This window comes from Vigna unguiculata, chromosome 7 (assembly GCF_037176805.1).
Source record: "Vigna unguiculata cultivar grain cowpea cultivar isolate G323 ecotype 2 chromosome 7, ASM3717680v1, whole genome shotgun sequence".
Lineage (NCBI taxonomy): Eukaryota > Viridiplantae > Streptophyta > Magnoliopsida > Fabales > Fabaceae > Vigna > Vigna unguiculata.
In genome coordinates, this window is record NC_140798.1 from 46,887,180 (window position 1) to 46,906,791 (window position 19,612).

The 19,612-nt window shown below is 33.1% G+C and overlaps 1 protein-coding gene across 2 annotated transcripts; it reads left to right on the top strand.

The window, feature by feature from the left end:
- Positions 1 to 3,146: 3,146 nt before the first annotated feature.
- On the top strand, positions 3,147 to 19,568 carry LOC114190741 (transportin 1). 2 transcript variants are annotated; one of them, XM_028079739.2, is made up of 29 exons: positions 3,147 to 3,615; positions 4,333 to 4,620; positions 6,766 to 6,855; positions 6,950 to 7,027; positions 7,112 to 7,192; positions 7,567 to 7,617; positions 7,950 to 8,035; positions 8,618 to 8,684; positions 8,775 to 8,831; positions 8,916 to 8,945; positions 9,030 to 9,089; positions 9,241 to 9,354; positions 9,577 to 9,690; positions 11,249 to 11,347; positions 11,906 to 12,031; positions 12,139 to 12,213; positions 12,378 to 12,449; positions 12,607 to 12,717; positions 13,313 to 13,396; positions 14,204 to 14,311; positions 15,060 to 15,161; positions 15,421 to 15,483; positions 15,563 to 15,637; positions 17,249 to 17,320; positions 17,395 to 17,519; positions 18,470 to 18,521; positions 18,594 to 18,662; positions 18,752 to 18,811; positions 18,929 to 19,568. In XM_028079739.2, exons 1-29 carry the CDS (start codon positions 3,424 to 3,426, stop codon positions 19,010 to 19,012), a joined length of 2,685 nt encoding a protein of 894 aa, XP_027935540.1. In that variant the 5' UTR covers positions 3,147 to 3,423; the 3' UTR covers positions 19,013 to 19,568. The 2 variants fall into 2 exon arrangements, with proteins under 2 accessions (XP_027935540.1, XP_027935541.1); XM_028079740.2 differs by having other exon boundaries at positions 3,589 to 3,835.
- The last annotated feature ends 44 nt before the right edge of the window (positions 19,569 to 19,612 follow it).

A 19,612-nucleotide genomic window follows, 5' to 3' on the forward strand; every position in this document is an offset into this window, starting at 1 on the left:
AACATTTAATTACTAATCTGATTTTTAAAAACGGGGGTTTGAAAATTTAGAGTTCTTTCTTAGACTTATTAATGGATTAACTTGTTTGACATGAAATTATAGATGATTCTCTCCTTTGTAATTAAATGATTTGCACATTCCATGTTGGCTAAGAGCAATAAAAGTAATTGGATTCCGATATCTACGGGTAGAAAGGACCACAAATCTCTTATTCTTTTATGATGCTAAAATATTGGTGGCAGAGACTTAGAGCACCATGTGGATGTGATCATAGATACGTTTCATTCCTTCTATATCTGGACAAAATGTTCATACTGACATATCCAAACTTTATTTATTTATCTTGAAAATGTGGATCATGACAGATTTAGCTTTCTAACAAACTAATTCATTTGGGTTTCAGGTAAAGTACTTGCCTTTGTAGATGTAGATAAACTTTTTTATATAATGAGATGTTAAACACATGTTCTCATCAAAAGCATCATCTTTGTTGTTTAGGAATAAAACTTTGTCTTAAAGCCTCCACCACACACCTGGTTTGAAACTAAGACATTAAAGCTTGCGTTAGAAGGTTAGTGGTGTTATTCGTTGGTGTCGTAGTGTGTTATAAAAGGTTTTTACCGATGATTTAGAAAATTAGCCTTTAGTAAACGTTGGATGATAAAGTTTTTTTTGCATCACTTGTGGTTCGCGAGGTACATGAAGCTTTGCTGGAAATATTATAAAAATGTTAAAATATGGTGTTCATTAATGTGAAATGTGTTGAAATTAATAAAATTCTATATTGAAAATTCAAGTGTGAGTCTAAGTTTCACGTTGAGTAAAAATGAAAAAGTTGATGAAAATCCATAAATTTATCACCTTAAGATTTTTGATTAAAAATGGTGTCAATCTCTTATGTGTGTGGGTTGAGTTTATGTCTCATTAATGTTAAATCTCCTTGGTGATCCTTTCTAAAAAGACCTAACAGTAGTATCAGAGTCTGGTCCTGTATTGAAAGTCTTTCTGATAGTGGGTCAGGTAAGTGTGTCCTGTTAAGAAGAACGGTGGTACGAAAAATGATTCTTGATAGTTAGTTTTAGGGTATCTTAAGGTTTTGGATTAAAAATAGTGTCAATCTCTTATATATGGGTTAGAATCATGTCTCATTTATGTTATATCTTTTCAATAACCTCTCTCAAAATACACAACACTCTTCTACATTTCATTCTTTGCAAACTTATACGGTATATGTCTTTTAGGACAATTTATAAGTTTTTTTTTTTTTGTCTCTGTATCCAACTTCTTCATCATTGAAAATATGTTTAATACGATGTTATGGGTTTGTCAAATGTGTAGCAACTTTACAAAACATACAGTGACAATATTGTATTTTAAGGTAGCTTTTTACATTGGTTATAATTTTAACCTGTGTTAAAATCTTATTTTTACAATAATTATAACTATAATTACTGTAAAAACTACAAGAAGAATATAGAAAACTTCTGCAGCAGAAAATAAACACCAAGAGAAAAGAGTATGAAGCACACATAGGAAAGTGAAAGAAAAAAAACAAACTAAGAGTGGGAAAAGAGTTATGTTTGGATCCATTCGCAGAAAACAGGGTCCCAATATTGTTACTTTTGTTTCCATTAACTCTTGCGGAAATAGATGATTAAAAAAAATAAGGGTCAAGAGGGTAGCTCCCAACTACCTGTATGATGAACTCTAATATTAATAGGTGGCTTTCTTGTTTTTTATAAGTTTCTTCATTTCTTTCATACAAAATCATGAATATTATTAAGGTTTACACTTATCCAATATTTATATTTACACTATTATATAAAGAGGTTAACTTTTTGGTGTGCACATTTTTTTTTTAACTTCACTCTTTAATAAGTTTCTGTTTATCAATTTCTTTTTTAAAAATTTAACCATTCTTTTAATTTTTTTTTTAAATTTAATATTTTTTTAAACTAAAATAATTATTCATAATAAAATATTACTGCAAAATAAACAAAATCTATAGTATTTTTAGTAGTATAATTAAAAATGTTACGGTGGCTAATACATAAAATATTTCTAAGTCCCTTCAAATCCACTTTTTTTTTTTTTCATATTGTTAACGTCGGAAAGATCGAATCCACTTTAATTTTTTCATATTGTTAACGTCGGAAAGATGAAATCCAGACAATAGTTAAAACCAATTATACGTTCGAACGATGTCAAACCAAACACACTCGAAATCATAAAACGATTCCATAAGAAAAGACCAGACAATAGATGAAAAAGAAGACAAAAACAAAGTAGACATAAATGACACCGTGAAGCCAGAAAGAAATGACTCCATAGACATAATAAAGTGATTAAATGATATAAAAAGAATTTTATCACCTCCCACTATTTCACTATGGAATTAATTGAACCAAATGTAGACACTAAAGTAATACTCATTGGAGTAAATAATACATAATGAATCTAAATATGGTGTAATTTTGTTTCCACTCATTTTTTTTTTTCAGTTTTCTTCATGCTATTCGAGTTTGGTGATTTGGTCTCTCTTCAAGTGTACATGTTTTCCAAGATAAACAATTTCAAATTATTTAAAGAAACAAAAATTCCCTTTATATTTTTAAATAAATTTCTTAAAACAGTTTAAACAAACATAGCGTGGAATAGTTAATTTGATTTAACATTTCCACAAACATAAGGAGAGCTAGGCCAAATGCATATGATAAAGGAGTAAAGAAAGTTTAAATTATTGGTAACAAATTATGATCATCCATAACTATATGTTTAGAGGACACAAAACGTCATTAAGGTGAATTATATTTGAATTTATTGTTTCCCTCAACACAGCAAGCCCAACCTGAAGTATGGGTTAAAAGCATAGCATTTTGGTACCCACACCAACGTGCATTAACATTAATGATAATATTTATACATATTCACCAAACATTGCGAAGAATAATAATAGGTTGGTCCCAGATATTTTATGTGTTACCATAAGTGGTGGATTAAAGTGAAAAAAACTATGATGAAAAGTTGAACATGATTTTTGAATTATTATTTTTGGAACTTGATTTATTTTGATTTTATTTTAATTTTTCAATTTCAATTTGGTGCTATGGTATGGCCCAACGAAGTGAAGGCCTAACCTAAAGGAAACGGAACGCGAGCGAGCGAACAGTGTTCTGTGTTGGATAATTGAGGTTGTGAACAGTGTGGGAAGTGAGAGAGGGTTGTTTCTTTGCTGGCAGAACAAAAAGTTATTTGTATTGTTTTGCGGGTGTGCTCCAGAGCGAACCTTGTTGAAGCTGTTGCGTTTCGTTTAAAAGCGGTGTCGTTCTCTTTCTCTCTTTGTTGCGCCCACAAATATTCCAAAAACCTCTCTCTCTCTCTCTGTGATTGAACTCAATTCGCGGGGGGCGGATTCCGGTGGCGATGGCAGCGGCGGCGGCGACTCCATCATGGCAGCCTCAGGAGCAAGGGTTCAAGGAGATCTGCGGCCTCCTCGAGCAGCAGATTTCGCATTCTTCGTCCGCCGATAAGGCTCAGATTTGGCAACACCTTCAGCGCTACTCGCACCTTCCTGACTTCAACAATTACCTCGCCTTCATCTTCTCCCGTGCCGAGGTATTCCTTCGCCAATTTCGGCTTCACTTTTCTACTGCTATTGTCTCTGCTCCGTCGAAACGCCGCTTTTCGTATGTGCTTTGCTTGCATCTATGTGCAAGAGTGAGGATCGCCTTGCGTGGTTTTGGTCTGATTATGTCTGCGTTATGCGGAGCTCTTGTCGTAGTGTATTTGTGCTTGATTTGATTGTTCTGAGTGAAATCTGCTGGACTTGATGAAGGTGACGCTCCAGCGAGTTTTATTATCTGTTTAGTATTACTTTATTTTTTTAATTTTTTTGTCTGTTGCTTTAACTTTGTTAATATGCACTGATCGGTTAATGATACGACACTAGAAAACACTTTTGTTTGTTTTTTAGTGTCTCTTAACTGGTTTTACGATATGTTGTAGTATGTTTGGTTTTTGTCAAGTTTTCTGGAAAATCGTATCAAATTTCCAATTTAACAGTGAAGCAACTTTGTGAAGTTTGACTTTTTCTATGTTTGTTACGTGCGTTATGCGTTTTCAATGCGAAACAAAATACTATCAGGGTGTCTGGAATCACATCTAAAAAGGTTAGAATGCCAGATGTTTTAAAACTGTTCAAGTGGTTCTTGGAAATATTTGATAAGACTTTATTTGTTTATTTATTTATAAAACCACATATGGTGTGGCAGTTGTGCTTCAAGTGATGTTGCATTGATAATAATGGTGCTGTGGTGATTTTCAATTGACCAGGGAAAATCAGTGGAAGTTCGTCAGGCTGCAGGGTTATACCTGAAGAATAACCTCAGAAATGCGTATAAATCTATGCAACCTGCCTACCAACAGTATGTGAAATCGGAGTTGCTGCCTTGTCTTGGTGCAGCCGATAAGCACATAAGGTCTACGACAGGAACTATTATTAGTGTTGTTGTTGAAATAGGAGGAGTTGTTGGGTGGCCTGAATTGTTGCAAGCCCTCGTAACTTGCTTGGACAGCAACGATCTAAATCACATGGAAGGTGCAATGGATGCATTATCCAAGGTCGGTTTTCCATTTTAGATTCAGTATGTTATTCTTAAATTATAATTCTGGCTAAAATAAAATCTTCAAAGAAAATGCAAGTACTTTCATTATATGAATTGGTGCTAATACTGAGATCCCTGTAGAGAAAGGAGATAAGTTTGTTATTATTTTATAAAGAAGGATTTTTATTATAATGTGAGAATAGAAACAGAGGTAAGGAGGATTCTAGGAATCTTCCTTGGAGAAATGCCTACAAAATTATCTAAATCAAAGCAAGTTACACGTAAGCATGGACCCTCGATTGGATTTTTCTCAAACAGTAATTGAATGGTTGGGTAATTAACTGTTGGATCGAATAAAGTCCAGCTACTCACGTCTATTGAGTTGTAGTAGAGTGCTTCCCACCATTTTCTAACAACTCGATCATCTACATGTTTTAGTCACGACAAAATAAACAGACATCTGTAAAGAAGATAAATAAGACATCAAGTGCCATGTTTTTATTGCACTTGTGGTTACATGAATGTGTTTGGACACGCCACATGTACTTCTCTGGAACTTCTGTGGGATATATCTCTTTGGAAAGGGGGAGGGGCAGTGGAGAATATTAAAGCACTAAGTGGGGTTCAATCAACACGAATGGGAGATCTTGAAGGGGCTAGAATAAGTGTTTTTTAAATTTGGAATTGTGATATCAGGAATGATTATGTATTATACATTATCTTTTATATATAAAAAAATATAACATCTAATGTTTAATATCCTTTGCTATTGTACTATTAAATTTTTGGAAAGTTTTTGTGTTCAACCCATTGTAGTGTTTGACTTTTTGCTACTCAAATAAGTGGTTAACCTTTAAAGAGCATTTGAGGGCGGGTGGGCTGGGTCAATAGGTTGTAGAATGTGGTACAGAGTGTCCATATAGATGGAGATTTGAGTTTATATAGATTAGGGTTTTAGCATTGGTGGACTTATTGCATTGCAGTGTCAATGACATTAGAAAATTTCCTTCTATTTTCCTTTTAGATTGGGTTTGACCTATGTTAATTCAGTGTATTTATCCCTCTATTTTCTCTATTTACACCTGGTTATAATAGTAACTGGAAAAAAATTGGAAGTAATTACTCAAATTATAGAAATAGTGTACTTAGTATGCCCCCCATTAATTTTTTATGCAATTGATATATTTCTGTACTGTTTCCTGTTTTATTAATAATCCCTGTTTGTATTATTGCTGTGACTTCTGTGATTGTAACAAATGAGGGTAAAAAAACTTTGATGTAAAAATGTGATAAAAGATAATGATCATTCGGATGAGACTTAATCTGATGTGGGAATCCCGTGTTTCTGTACCAAATCCATTTTCTTTCAGGTTTGATGGAAGCTTTGATATTGGTTATAGCATCTAGCATGTATCTTTCATGGACCCATGAAAACATCATAATCAGGGTTGCCAAAATAGGAAGTCTTAATTGTGTTTTTGGTTGTCTTAGCTTTGTTAAAATCTGATTGTTATCCATTGTTTCTTTTCCTGCAACGTTAACCTCATGCTTTTTGAACTGGTGCAATGAAATCCTAATCACACTGATGCTTGAATGGCATAAAATGTGATGATGTGACGCCTCTTCATGATTTTACTTAGTTGAAGATAGTGTGGCACAATCAATTTCAATCTGATAGATGTAGGGGACTTAAGTTGCACCAGTTTTGGGAATTACAAGGTAACCTTGTTGCAATTAAAAAACTGAGGGGATGAAAATTGAACTTTACTAAAATTAATGAAATCAATGTGTTATTGAGCAAAAAAAAAAAAATAATAAAAGAGAAGTGTCATATATGTATATTTTTCTCAATCTCCTTTTGCTAACCATCTCCCTTCCTTCTTCCCATGATGCCAACTCAAAAAAAAAAAAGAGAGTAAGGATTCGTTGGTGGGTAAAGACTGGAACAATCTTGTTCCTTTTTGAATTTTTCATGCAAATAAAGTTCTTGATTTTTTTATCTCTGATTTGGTTGATTTAAAATTATGGAATGACAATTTGTATGTACTATTATTTTAAAAGGCTAGAGAAAGTGCAGTCTTGGCAACTGATTCTTAATATTTCATAGCATTTGTTTCTAGCAGTACCTTTTTAACATTTCATTTTTTTACCGTGCATGAAGATTTGTGAAGATATTCCTCAATATCTTGATTCTGATGTACCGGGTTTAGCAGAACGCCCTATTAACATATTTCTTCCTAGATTATTTCGGGTAACATCAGTTTTTCCTTTTGATAATTGTTTTATTTCACTTCTTATTCTTGTATCCTCCAACTGTGTATTCTTTTTTTTCTTTTTTGTGTCAGTTTTTCCAATCTCCTCATGCTTCATTGAGAAAGCTATCACTTGGTTCCGTAAATCAGTACATCATGTTAATGCCTTCTGTAAGTGTATTATGTCTCAGTTCTCTGGTTATTAAAGAACTACTGAAGTTTGCAATTTGTAATAGTCTTAATTGTTTTGTGAAGGCTCTATATGTATCCATGGATCAATATCTTCAAGGTTTGTTTATTCTCTCAAATGATCCTTCTGCTGAAGTGAGGAAGTTGGTGAGTTCTTAATTCTTTATATGCATATATATGTAACTCGAATAAAGTTTATATTTTTCTTTTTCCATTATTGCTTCATTAGTGAATTACTCAATGCTCCTTTTCCAAATCCAGCTGCTGGTTTGAATTGCTAGTAATTGAAGGCTTCGGTCTATTGACTCTGCCTTCTGCTCACTGTGTATTCTTTTGTTTTACACATCAATTATTTTGATGACCTTTACTGAGTAAAGGCTAGATCCTGTTTGTGTTTTCTTGTAATTTCTGATAGATTTTGCAAGGAATTTCATTAACTTTTTTACGTCAAATTTAGTTATAACTATTTTTTAGTAATGTTGGAATCAATTGAAATCATCCTAGTTGCTACTCATGACCAGGTTTGCGCAGCATTTGTTCAGCTAATTGAAGTCCGACCATCTTTCTTGGAGGTGAGCATTTTGCTATGGTTCATTTTAGTTTTTCAAGTTAACTGGATGTTCTTATATTTTCAAGATTTTTCACATTGCAGTGGTTTATCTGTTTTTTTCATTCTGTCACACTATATCTGGTTGGTTGTTTACTTGTTTGAGTAAGTAGAGGTCATTAAGAAATCACGAAATCAGAATGTATAGCATTGTTTTATATACTTATCTCGATTTTATTATATGCATTTGTAATTTTTCAACTAGTTGAACAAGCAAGCACCAAGTGTTATTTCTTTAAAATTAATGTTATTTCTATCTGCTCTTTCTTATCTAATGCAATTATTAATTCACTGCAGCCACATTTAAGGAATGTGATTGAATACATGTTACAAGTCAACAAGGACACAGATGAAGAAGTAGCCCTCGAAGCCTGTGAATTTTGGTACTATATGTATTTGGATGTTATTTTCTTGATGGTACAACTAGTAGCTGGAGTTCATCATGTAGCTTCTAGATGTTTTAATCACAACCAAAATAATAAACTTATTTAAGTGTACTTTGTTTCATTGTGTTACTTGCTTTTCTCTTACTAGGAGGAGGGGTTTCAGGTGGTTGTAATGTATTCTAATTTGAGACATGCAAGTTCAAGTCATACTGTTGTCTAGCAATGTATGTTTTCTGTTGTTGGATATTAAGATGGCATATGCAGAATCAATCAATTTATTGTTTCTAAAATCAGCACGCTGAGGCAAATAAGAGTTCTAAGTTCAAGTCATACTGTTGTCTAGCAATGTATGTTTTCTGTTGTTGGATATTAAGATGGCATATGCAGAATCAATCAATTTATTGTTTCTAAAATCAGCACGCTGAGGCAAATAGGAGTTCTATGTATCTATTATGTAGTATGCTATAGTCTTTGTTAAGCTTATTTAAAATTTCAAACTTTACTAAAACTCTATCTTTCTTAAATCCTGGGATTTTTTGCTATTTTGCTTCTTTTATTTTATAATGATTTCTGTTGCAGGTCTGCTTATTGTGATGCTCAACTGCCGCCAGAAAACTTGAGAGAATTCTTGCCTCGTCTTATTCCAGTAAATCAAATTATACACATCCTCTTTTGTAATTGTATTGTATCCCTGTGTAATATTGGAATTTGAAGTTCATTTGTTGCATCCATGTAGGTATTGCTCTCAAACATGGCTTATGCAGATGATGATGAGTCACTTATTGAAGCCGAGGTTTTGTTTTGGATTGATTAGTGTTTAGAGGTGGATTGGGACTAATTCTTGTTTGTAACTCATTTGTTTGAATTCTTTTTCCAGGAAGACGGTTCTCAACCTGATCGGGATCAGGTCTGGTTGTTTATTAGTTTACTTACTGGGTTTTCTTTAGTTTGAGACCATCAGATTTCTAATTTTATTTCTTTTTCACCATAGGATCTTAAGCCTCGATTTCATGCATCAAGATTTCATGGATCAGATGAAGTAGAAGATGACGTATGTTGTACTTGCTCTATTGTTTTGTTATTCTTATTATTTGATTAATCCTATTTCCCTTATTTAATAGGGTTTATGTAGCTTTTGAAAGATGAGCGTCAAAAAATGCTTTGCAATTTGAAGTCACAATTTTTATTTTTCATATTTATAGGATGATGATGTTGTCAACACATGGAATTTACGGAAATGCAGTGCAGCCGCTCTTGATATTCTTTCAAATGTGTTTGGAGACGAGATTCTTCCAACACTTATGCCTATTGTTGAGGTGATTTACACTTCTTGTGATAATTTTCTATATCATAGTGGCTAAGAATGAGTAACAGTCAAACTAGTGCTCTATTAATTAAAGTCAGACCAGGCATAATGGTAATGGGTGAGACATAGGTGTATATATGTAAGACATCAACTATTTTATGATGCTAATTTCTCCACATGCCTTATTTTAATTTTTGTGTGGATATACTAAAGGTTAAGAGAATTTGTGCAGGCTAAGTTGTCTGCTGGTGGGGATGATGCTTGGAAAGAACGGGAAGCTGCTGTCCTGGCCCTTGGTGCGATAGGTGAAGGGTGCATCAATGGTCTTTATCCTCATCTGTTGGAGGTATTTTCTGTTTTTTTGGTTCTGATTACTCAATCCAAAAGCAACTGGTTTGATTGCCGGAAAAATTGTTGAGCTTGTTTTAAAAATTTGATTAATGTATGCTTGAACGATTGTGTAACTTAATGTATGCATGAATCTGTCTTTGAATATGTCATTAATATTGATATTGTATTTTAGAGTTATTCAGAGTATCTAATATTATCTAATTGTATCCTTAAATCTTTATCACTTACGGCTACTTCCTCTATTTTCTTAGTTTCCAAGTTTCCTAATATCTCATAATTTGTTTCTTTGTTATTGTTAGGTTAGGATCAACATTAGTAAAAGTAATGGTTAGCACTCTATGATTTACATGCATTGCAGTTCATCTTATTGTAATACATCACATAAGACTAGTAAATGTTATTCAAAGTATCTTTCTTTCTATTCCCTCCCTTTTATACCTAAAGCCCCATTGGTTTGTGCATGTTTGTGTCTTGCTTCTCTAGCTGCACAATATCTTTTATTATTTACTAGTTTTCAAAAAATATGACAACTTCTAGAACCATTCAAGCTTTGCGAATTACATAGTGCAATCTTTCCTTTTTCCCCTTTTGTAGTGATCTATTCCTTATGTTCAATTATTCAATCACTGTGAGTTAATTATGATACTGTCTGGATGAGGTGTAATTTACAACTCATGTTCAATGTTGTTAAAATTGCAATCTAGATTGTAAGTTTGCATGGTCTTACTATCTTTTCTCCCTGTCCTGATCTGGATCACATCTGAAATCACAAATTGGTAAGATTGTAATGAGATCATACAAGTTAGTCAACTTAAGATTTCGGCACTGTAACTAAAAATAATAATTTCCACATTTCTGCTTTTTTATTGCCTGAGAAAATTCTAATCATAGGATTAAATAAAAAAAGTATCAAATATCTGTCTTGAAGCATTCTTCACCATCTTGTAAGTCCCTCTCTTGGATCTTATGGTTATAAAATGTTAGTTTTTAAGTTTGCTTTAATGTTCTTGTTTATAGATCCTCTCCTCTTTTTTCTGTGTTAGTATATATTTGTATATTTTACATTTTGGTAAGATCATATAATCCTTGTTACAATTCTACATTCCTACGTTTTTGAGATCTTGCAACACCCATTTCGATCCTGAGTAGAATCTCAATCTTGACTACATTATTGATACTGAAAAAAGAAAAATGTTTTGTCACTATGAAATGAATGCTAATGTCGAGTTTTGGAGTTATGGTCATGCAACATTAGTTTTCGGTTAGCTTTACTGTTCTTATTTATAGTTTTCCCCTTTTTTTCCTATGTGTGTGTGTGTGTATTAATATAATATTCATTTTATTAAGATCCTATATCCTTGTTACAATCTTACATTCCAACATTTTAAGATCTTGCAACCACCTTTGGGTCCTATTTAGAATCTTAATCTTGACAACATTATTATTATTATTGACACTGAAAGGAAAATGTTTCTCTGACAACATTTTTGTTAATTTTAATGTGGCCCTTACTTCTTACTAATTCAGATTTTTGCACTATTCTTTATTTATAGATTGTGGCCTTTCTTATCCCGCTTCTAGATGATAAGTTTCCTCTAATACGAAGTATTTCATGCTGGACACTATCTCGGTTTAGCAAATTTATTGTTCAGGTATAAAAGCACTTTTTTCCTCTTATGCTATTGCACTGTTATGATTTTTTTTTTGGTACTGATACTTTTACAGTCCTATAAATTTATGTACTTTTGAATATTTTGATCATTTGGATAAAGTTATTTTAATCCTAAATACCAATTGCTACAAATTCCTAATTATTAAATTTACTAAATATATCTCAATATCTTGTTACTATTTGGTATATATTTCTAATCTATATTAATGTTACATTCTCTATTCCTGATATTATTATAACTAATTATTTTAATATGCTCCATCACTTTCATATTTGTGTATTAAATATTCAAGTTTGAACTTATAGATGTTGTAATGTGAGGAGTTTCAAGTTTGTAGATATACCTAATCTTGCACCAGTCTCAAAGGATATTGATCCACAGGAATATTGTATGTTTGCAGATAATTGTAAAATTTCAAAACAACGAGTGGATATTATATATAAGATCTATATGAACTGATGTTTAAGTTTAGCCATGCAAGGATATTGAGCAATTTACTGTGTAATTTTGTTTGAGTTTGAATTTTGTGTGTTTTAGGGTATTGGACATCCTAAAGGCTATGAACAGTTTGATAATGTTCTTATGGGGCTTCTACGAAGAATTTTGGATGACAATAAGCGGGTACAAGAGGCTGCTTGTTCAGCTTTTGCAACCCTGGAAGAGGTTCTGACTACAATTTCTGTTCATTTACCCTTAATGAATTGATCAAATTACTTCATATATTTTAAATTTATACAAGTCTTAAATTTGGTTAACCAAACTTATGATAGGAGGCTGCTGAAGAGTTGGCACCGCGCCTGGAAATTATACTGAAGCACCTAATGACTGCATTTGGGAAATATCAAGTGATTTCCTGACCTTAATAATAGTTAATACATAATATTTGTGTTTTGTTTCTTGTGTAAGGAATCATGTTTCGATGAACATTAGCTCTGTATTGTGCTACATTTCCCATCATTACGTGTATGCTTAGACATTATTAACTGTAGTCTATTGTTCTAAATTGCAGCGGCGAAACCTAAGAATTGTATATGATGCAATTGGAACTCTAGCTGAAGCTGTTGGGGGAGAGTTGAATCAGGTATACTAATTTTTAGCAGTAATCCATTCCATGGATGGACAATCAAAGTACTTCTTTAAACTGATTTTTCTTTTTTCTCATGGTCTATTACCGATATTCTCTCCCTTTTGCTTCAAGAGACATTTCTTTACCTTGTGTATTTCTCCTTGCTTTGCAGCCTGCTTATCTTGAGATTCTAATGCCACCATTAATTGAGAAGTGGCAGCAACTTTCAAATTCAGACAAAGATCTTTTTCCACTCTTGGAATGCTTTACGTCAATAGCACATGTACGGATATTGTTTTTCCACTTTCTTATGTATTAAAAAGTGTTTTTCAGTTTTGTTGTCATCTACTGTTCATAACATTTATTATGAGTGTGCATGTTTGAACTTTGAATGAGTTTGCTGGTAGACTTGTAAACCGTGGGTTGTTCTTTAACGACATTTCCCTACTTATTTGTCAACAAATATTCCGCAGTAGCTAATTGAAGGTTATGAAGCTGTTGAACTGGCAATGTGCAGTATATCCTCTTGACAGTATTGGCACAATGCAGAAGGCACTTGTCTATGCATTCAATTTCATTTGAAACAGCTGAAGCTCATCTTATTTTTGAACTTCCTAAAAGCTTGCTTGTAAATTTGATACAGCTTAGGGGATTTTATTTATGTTGCTAAGAAGTCTACTTCAAATTTAATTCCAAATGAAGTTTCAAATCATGTATTATTATAAACTCATAGGCTTATGCTGGAAGTTGGGAGTTAGGTTATCATTCTGATTCTCATGTTAATAAATGCACGGGATTTCGGGAAAGTATTGATATAATTTGAAATTTTTGTTTGGTATGTTTTTTCTTGCTCCTAATGCGGTGCTCAACTGGTGCAGGCTCTTGGTACTGGTTTCACTCAATTTGCTGAACCTGTATTTAGGAGGTGCATAGATATAATCCAGACCCAACAGTTTGCTAAGGTTCTAGTTACTTTTGCTCAAATATCTCTTAACATCTAGTTTGCACTATATCCTGTTTAAAAACTAAAGTGTTGGTTGTTTCCTAGGTATTGTCTGACATTTCATTTGTCACGTTGTTAGTGCTACAAGTTTTTTCCTTCTTAATCTCACATTCAAATGATAATCTACCATGTTTTCTCATTAGTACTGTGGTACACACACGCACATATATATATATATATATATATATTGTTGACATTTTAAGGTTTAGGTATTTAGACAAATTGCATATTATTATTGACTTGATATGAGGAAACCTACAGTGATATGCCTTATACCAATAATCATAACTAAATAAGGTAACAAATCATAAGATATAAGGAACATGTGAACTGACAAAATAGGGAAACTACTACGTAGAAATATTTTTTAAGATAGTCTAAATTGTTTTTGGATATGATATTTGATATTACATGATATTCTAGCGGTGTGAACTAATCAAATGAACACTACTTAGAGGTTGCTGTTATCTCTTGTGTATATTTTTCTTTTATTCAGAACTCAAGTGCTACTAGTCATGCTATATATGTTGACAGGTATCCAATATACACATAAACCTAAAAAAGTGTCAAATGTTGTTATTATGTTCTATACTTGTGTTTGTTATCAAATTAATGTTTGCATATGCTGTTTGGTTCTAAAAAAGTATTTCATTGACCACCTTTATTTATGATCTGTCCAACAAACTACTCTATAGCTACTTAACCAATAAGGTCCGATTTTGAAATTTATTTTATCTTCCAACAAGTTAAATGTATTTTATTTCAGGCTGATTCTACCACAACTGGGGTTCAGTATGACAAGGAGTTCATTGTATGCTCTCTTGATTTGCTTTCAGGACTAGCAGAGGGTCTTGGCAGTGGAATAGAGAGTTTGGTACTCATCCAAAACTTATATTTTCTAGATATGAATGAAATAGTTTGCATCAATTTACATAATGGGAGCTTTTTTTAGCTTAGAATATGGTGCAATTTCTCCTTAATATTCTTCTTCATATCACGTGCATTAGTTGTTAAACTAGTTCTTTAAATTTTAATTCCGAAACAGTTCAATGGTTTGCTATTAGTCCACCTTTTTTACCTGTTTTGTGTAAAATATGTCGTTTTGTATTCAGGAACATACTTGTCTTTTTTTAAATATTGTTTTTTCGTTTAATGATTGGGCTTTTACAACATTAGAAACATCTATTTATTTATTATTTATATTTGTGCAGCATTTTGATCAGTTTTCTCTAATTAAAGAGTTAATGTTTTTTGGGGACATAAAGCCTGCTGGATTATCTAAAAAACATCAATATGACCATAAAGTTTGCCTTTTTAAACATATTCGTGAATTTATGGTGGTGCTTTCTAAGAAACCTGGAGGCATGAACACTAGTTTGTTTCTTAGCATGATATTATCTTTTCTCTACAAAACAAAATCTACTTCTTTAGAACAAATCAATGTTAAACTAAAGGCATATTTTCATAGAAATTGCAACTTGTGCTATTCCTAAAAGGCCCTTGCCACCAAAAAACCTGCAATCCCTCTTGGTATGTAAAACTTGAAATGGACATCAATTCTGTCTTCGAAAGTTTCCTTTATATGAGTTTTTGAGATTATCTTGATGTACCCCATTTGGCAGGTTGCACAATGTTCTCTGAGAGATCTACTTCTGCATTGTTGTATGGATGATGCTTCTGATGTTCGACAAAGTGCCTTTGCCTTACTTGGAGACCTGGCACGAGTAAGTTGAATGTGTGCCTTCATGCATTACACTGAAGCGCACATAGCCATAAACTGTTCCTTGTCCTGTTGTATTTTGGAAGTAAATTAACTTTTTGAAGTTATCAGTTTTCTTTATTTAGGGTTGGTTAAGGAGGGGATTGGGTGGAAGTAAGTCTGGGTCTCTACCCAAACATTTATTTTTATATTGTGGGGTGGCAGGGATTTTCTTTGGACTGTATCATAGTTGATGGGATTCTGACAATGGTAATTTTGGCTAGGTGTGCCCTGTTCATTTGCACCCTCGTTTGTCTGAGTTTCTTGAGGCTGCAGCCAAACAGCTGGTATGTATGTGCCTGATACAAATTTGTTTGTAGGTTGCATTTATTTGGCCATTTTATTCTAATAGTGTCTGGTGTGCAGGAGATTTCTAAGGTAAAGGAGGCCATTTCAGTAGCAAATAATGCATGCTGGGCGATTGGAGAATTAGCCGTTAAGGTATGTCATTTTAATGTCGCTTTCTGATAAAATGATAGAAGAATATGCAAAATAGAATCTTATTTGGAATTTGGTTTGAATGATATAGTTATAAGTTGTTATTATTAGGATAATTTCTGGTTTAGAATCTGTTTAGACTGCAATGAATATTGTGATTATTAAACGTTAGCCATACGCTAAAAATGATGTATATGTATGGACACGGTAGAGAAGCCTCAGAACAAGCAGCTGGTCTTCAACATTGTAACTCACTCTAGTTTGCCCCAATCTGCTCAGTTCTAGGTGTCGAACCTTGTAAATATTTTTGACACTTCTCTCCAATTTTAAAAAAATGCAAAAAAGAAACTGTAAAGTCGTTGAGAACCAGGTTATGCACAACCGGACTGGCTTTTTTGTGACCTGGCATATGCCCAGATTCACAATTCCCGTGATCTAGATGCAACTCAAGCGATTCTGAGTGCAACCTGAGTTGAAAATTAACACACCTTACTTTCTCTAGGTGGCTTTAGGAATCATGTTGAATTGCTATACAAATTATGATTGTTTCAGTTATAATAACTATGCAAGCAACTAGCATGTTAACTACATCTCTAACAAAGTTACAGGTTGTTATCATGAATGTTCATTTCTTGAACATAAATTTCCTCTAACATGTTCTTTATGAATTATATTCATCTGGTAGCTTGAATTCCGACTTCTGTCCTTGTTTTTCTGAAAATTCCTATCCGTATGCATGTTTAAGTATCTGACTATCTTGGTTTGTTGTGACATAAGAATTAGGTTGTTTATGACCTATTTCATCCCATCACCCAATAGAGTTAATGTTAATTTTGACGGGTTTGGATTTTGAAAATGAGACCCAATGTGATTTGAGGACAGACTAAAGTTAAACTTCAAGTCCTCTACCTAATTCAGTTTCCTATATTTTTTAGAAGCGTGCTTTTTTAATAGTCATGTATTAATATGATTTCTTAACTCACTGGATAATATTATTTTTACTTAAACATATTTTTAAAAAGTACTATATGATACACCCTAACTTTTGTTTTATACTTCTGCTAAACCAAACTGTTTCATTATTTGGTTTTTTGATTGGACGGGGTTCAGGTTAAATAAATAACCCATCAAAATTGCAGGTCAGTTATGGCAGATAAAACCATCTCACAACACAAACATTCTTAGTTGCGATGAGACTTATGTTGTAGGTTCTTGACAGATAATTTTACCTATATGCTTGTAGTATTTTACAGCTTTGTATATTTTGATCATTCATGTTTCTGTTTGACGACATGAACATTAAATATTTGAATTTTGAAAAGCATTTTTTCAATCTTAATCTCTCCAACTCCAGAATAAAAAATGGAGCACTGTGTAAAATTACAAGTCCTGATTGAGTATTGGAGTAGATTCCGCTGACATGGTCTTGTTGTTTTGCTAAATATTATGCAACATTACATCTAGTCTGACGTCTTTGTTTTTCAAGGTTGTTCTTCCCTCATTGGTTTGATTTTCATGTTTCGGATATTGGTAGTAGTGTGAATAGCTTATGACATTAGCTATACCATGTCATATTTTATTTATTTTGTCTAAAATCAGTCTTTTGAATTTCAGGTTCGTCAAGAAATTTCTCCTGTTGTCATGACAGTAATTTCATCCCTGGTTCCCATTCTTCAGCACGCGGAGGTCACTATCATTTTTCGTTCTTCAATTATAATTTTGATCATGTTTAGTTGCTGATTGTGTTTTGCTGTTTATAGGGACTCAACAAGTCACTTATAGAGAATAGTGCAATAACACTGGGGAGGCTTGCGTGGGTCTGTCCAGAGCTTGTATCACCACATATGGAGCATTTCATGCAATCCTGGTGCACTGCTTTGTCAATGTATGTTGTTGTAGTACTGACCTTCAGACGAGCACATAACAAATATCTCCAGTTCTCTTCAGTTGCTGCATTAAAAAATGTTTTCAAAATCATATATGCTTTTGCAATTTTTAGTGCACATGATAAATTGTATTCCTATTCATTATAGAAGTTTGCGGCTCATTTATTGTTTTCCTTTTCATTTCATCTTATTAGATGTTTAGGTTGGGCTTGAGGATTCAAAACATAGTGTATTCAACTAAGTTGAGAAATTGGTTATAGTACTGTTCCCTTGGTAGTGTGATCTGTTCAGTTTCAGAGGGTGGTGACTGGGATTGTAGATGAATATTTTTTTTTTTTTCATTAAAAGATATGTGGAGAAGATCTGATGAGTGACCTAAAAAGCAGTTGAGATGCATAATCTTTACTTTAATGACATTAAAATAGTAAATAAATTTGAGCAATCTCCCTATTGTGTGCAATTCACTTTTCCCTTAGAAATTGTAATAACTTTTTTTTTTTTATAAAACCTCTTCTGTGAACTATGTTTCTATTCCGACACAATAAAAATAAAGCTTCATCATAAATCTGATATTGTGGTAGTTATTTTACCGTCAAATACTTATATTGAGTATACCATTTAATGTGTTAACAGTTGACAATTCCTTGGGAGAATAAATGGTATTGATGACACAATCATTTGATTGTGTTAGAGACATTTTCTAGCTTTAAGAGCTCAATGTCCAGTATTATAATAAAGATCTTAGAGAATACTTGTCTGAGAACTTAGAATAGTCAACGTAGTGCATGCAATCCTGTATTTATTTAAATATTTGAAATCCATGGATAAAGGAGAGTAATCATTATCTCAACATTCACACTTTACAAATTGAACATGATTTTAGATGACCACAGTTTCATTCTAGGTTGTTACCTTGTATACTGATTTCTCTTTGATGATTTTTTTGCAGGATACGAGATGATGTTGAGAAAGAGGATGCTTTTAGAGGCCTATGTGCTATGGTAATCTCCTATTCGCACTAAAATTTTAGATGTAGAATTGTAATGTAATTGGTATCTCACACTTGGTTTCAGGTCAAAGCTAATCCTTCTGGAGCTCTAAGTTCGCTTGTTTACATGTGCAAAGCGATTGCAAGTTGGCATGTATGGTTTAATCGTCAGTATGGTCATCTTAAAACTTAAAAATTGCTTTAAGGGTTTTGTAATATAACTGCTTTTGTTAACGTCTATAGGAAATACGGAGTGAAGATTTACACAATGAAGTCTGCCAGGTCTTGCATGGGTATAAACAGGTTAGTGTTTCTTCACTTTAAAGCACACATCTACCTTTTGGGTAATCTTATGTTTAAGTTATAGCTGCAATACTCTGCTCATGATAATCGAACTACAATCTTATGTTTATGTTGTAGATGCTTCGCAATGGAGCATGGGATCAGTGTATGTCTGCTTTGGAACCTCCAGTAAAAGAAAAGCTTTCAAAATATCAAGTATAATTTGTGTGAGCTTTTGTATCTTCTGCGTTGACCTTGTTGGTCGTTGTGTGTTGAAAAGCAATATTGGAGTCCGGATTCATATGAAGCAGGAGCTTAGTCTGGGTCCAAGTTTCCAGACAGGGTAGCAGTACTTGTACAATTCGTTTGAGCTTGATGATTACAAGCAGTTCCACAAGTCTCGAGATCTGATTTGATGGAGTTTCCCATGAGAAATGTACAGGGGAATGATGACTTTCAACCTTTAGAAATGCTTGATTCTTTGTTGTCTTTATAGTTAAAGCCTTAATTAAAGGCTAGGAGTTTTATTCAACCCTTGTGCTCGTCGCCACAGTTTTCCAATTTCTATAGTTCAAGTTGATAGGTTGTGTCTTGGTTACACAGTTTTGTACCACCAGAGAGGGAGGGGAGGGGTATATGATCTGGCTCGTAGTTTCCAGAGTATTTAGTTTGTTAAATTGTTTGTAAGATGTAACTTGGAAACCGATTTCGACGGTTTTGCCTTAGGCAGCACATCATTTAAATTTTGATTGGGACAATAATTATTTAAATTTGTGCATGCGTCCGTGTCTTTATTTTTATGCTTTCATCCCATGGGAAAAA

What these genes read in the sequence shown, in the direction of transcription:
- LOC114190741 (XM_028079739.2), top strand. Translation starts at nt 3,424, where the DNA reads ATGGCAGCGGCGGCGGCGACTCCATCATGGCAGCCTCAGGAGCAAGGG. An exon ending in TCATCTTCTCCCGTGCCGAG is followed by an intron (nt 3,616 to 4,332) that starts GTATTCCTTCGC and finishes TCAATTGACCAG; the next exon opens with GGAAAATCAGTGGAAGTTCG. An exon ending in TCCGACCATCTTTCTTGGAG is followed by an intron (nt 7,618 to 7,949) that starts GTGAGCATTTTG and finishes AATTCACTGCAG; the next exon opens with CCACATTTAAGGAATGTGAT.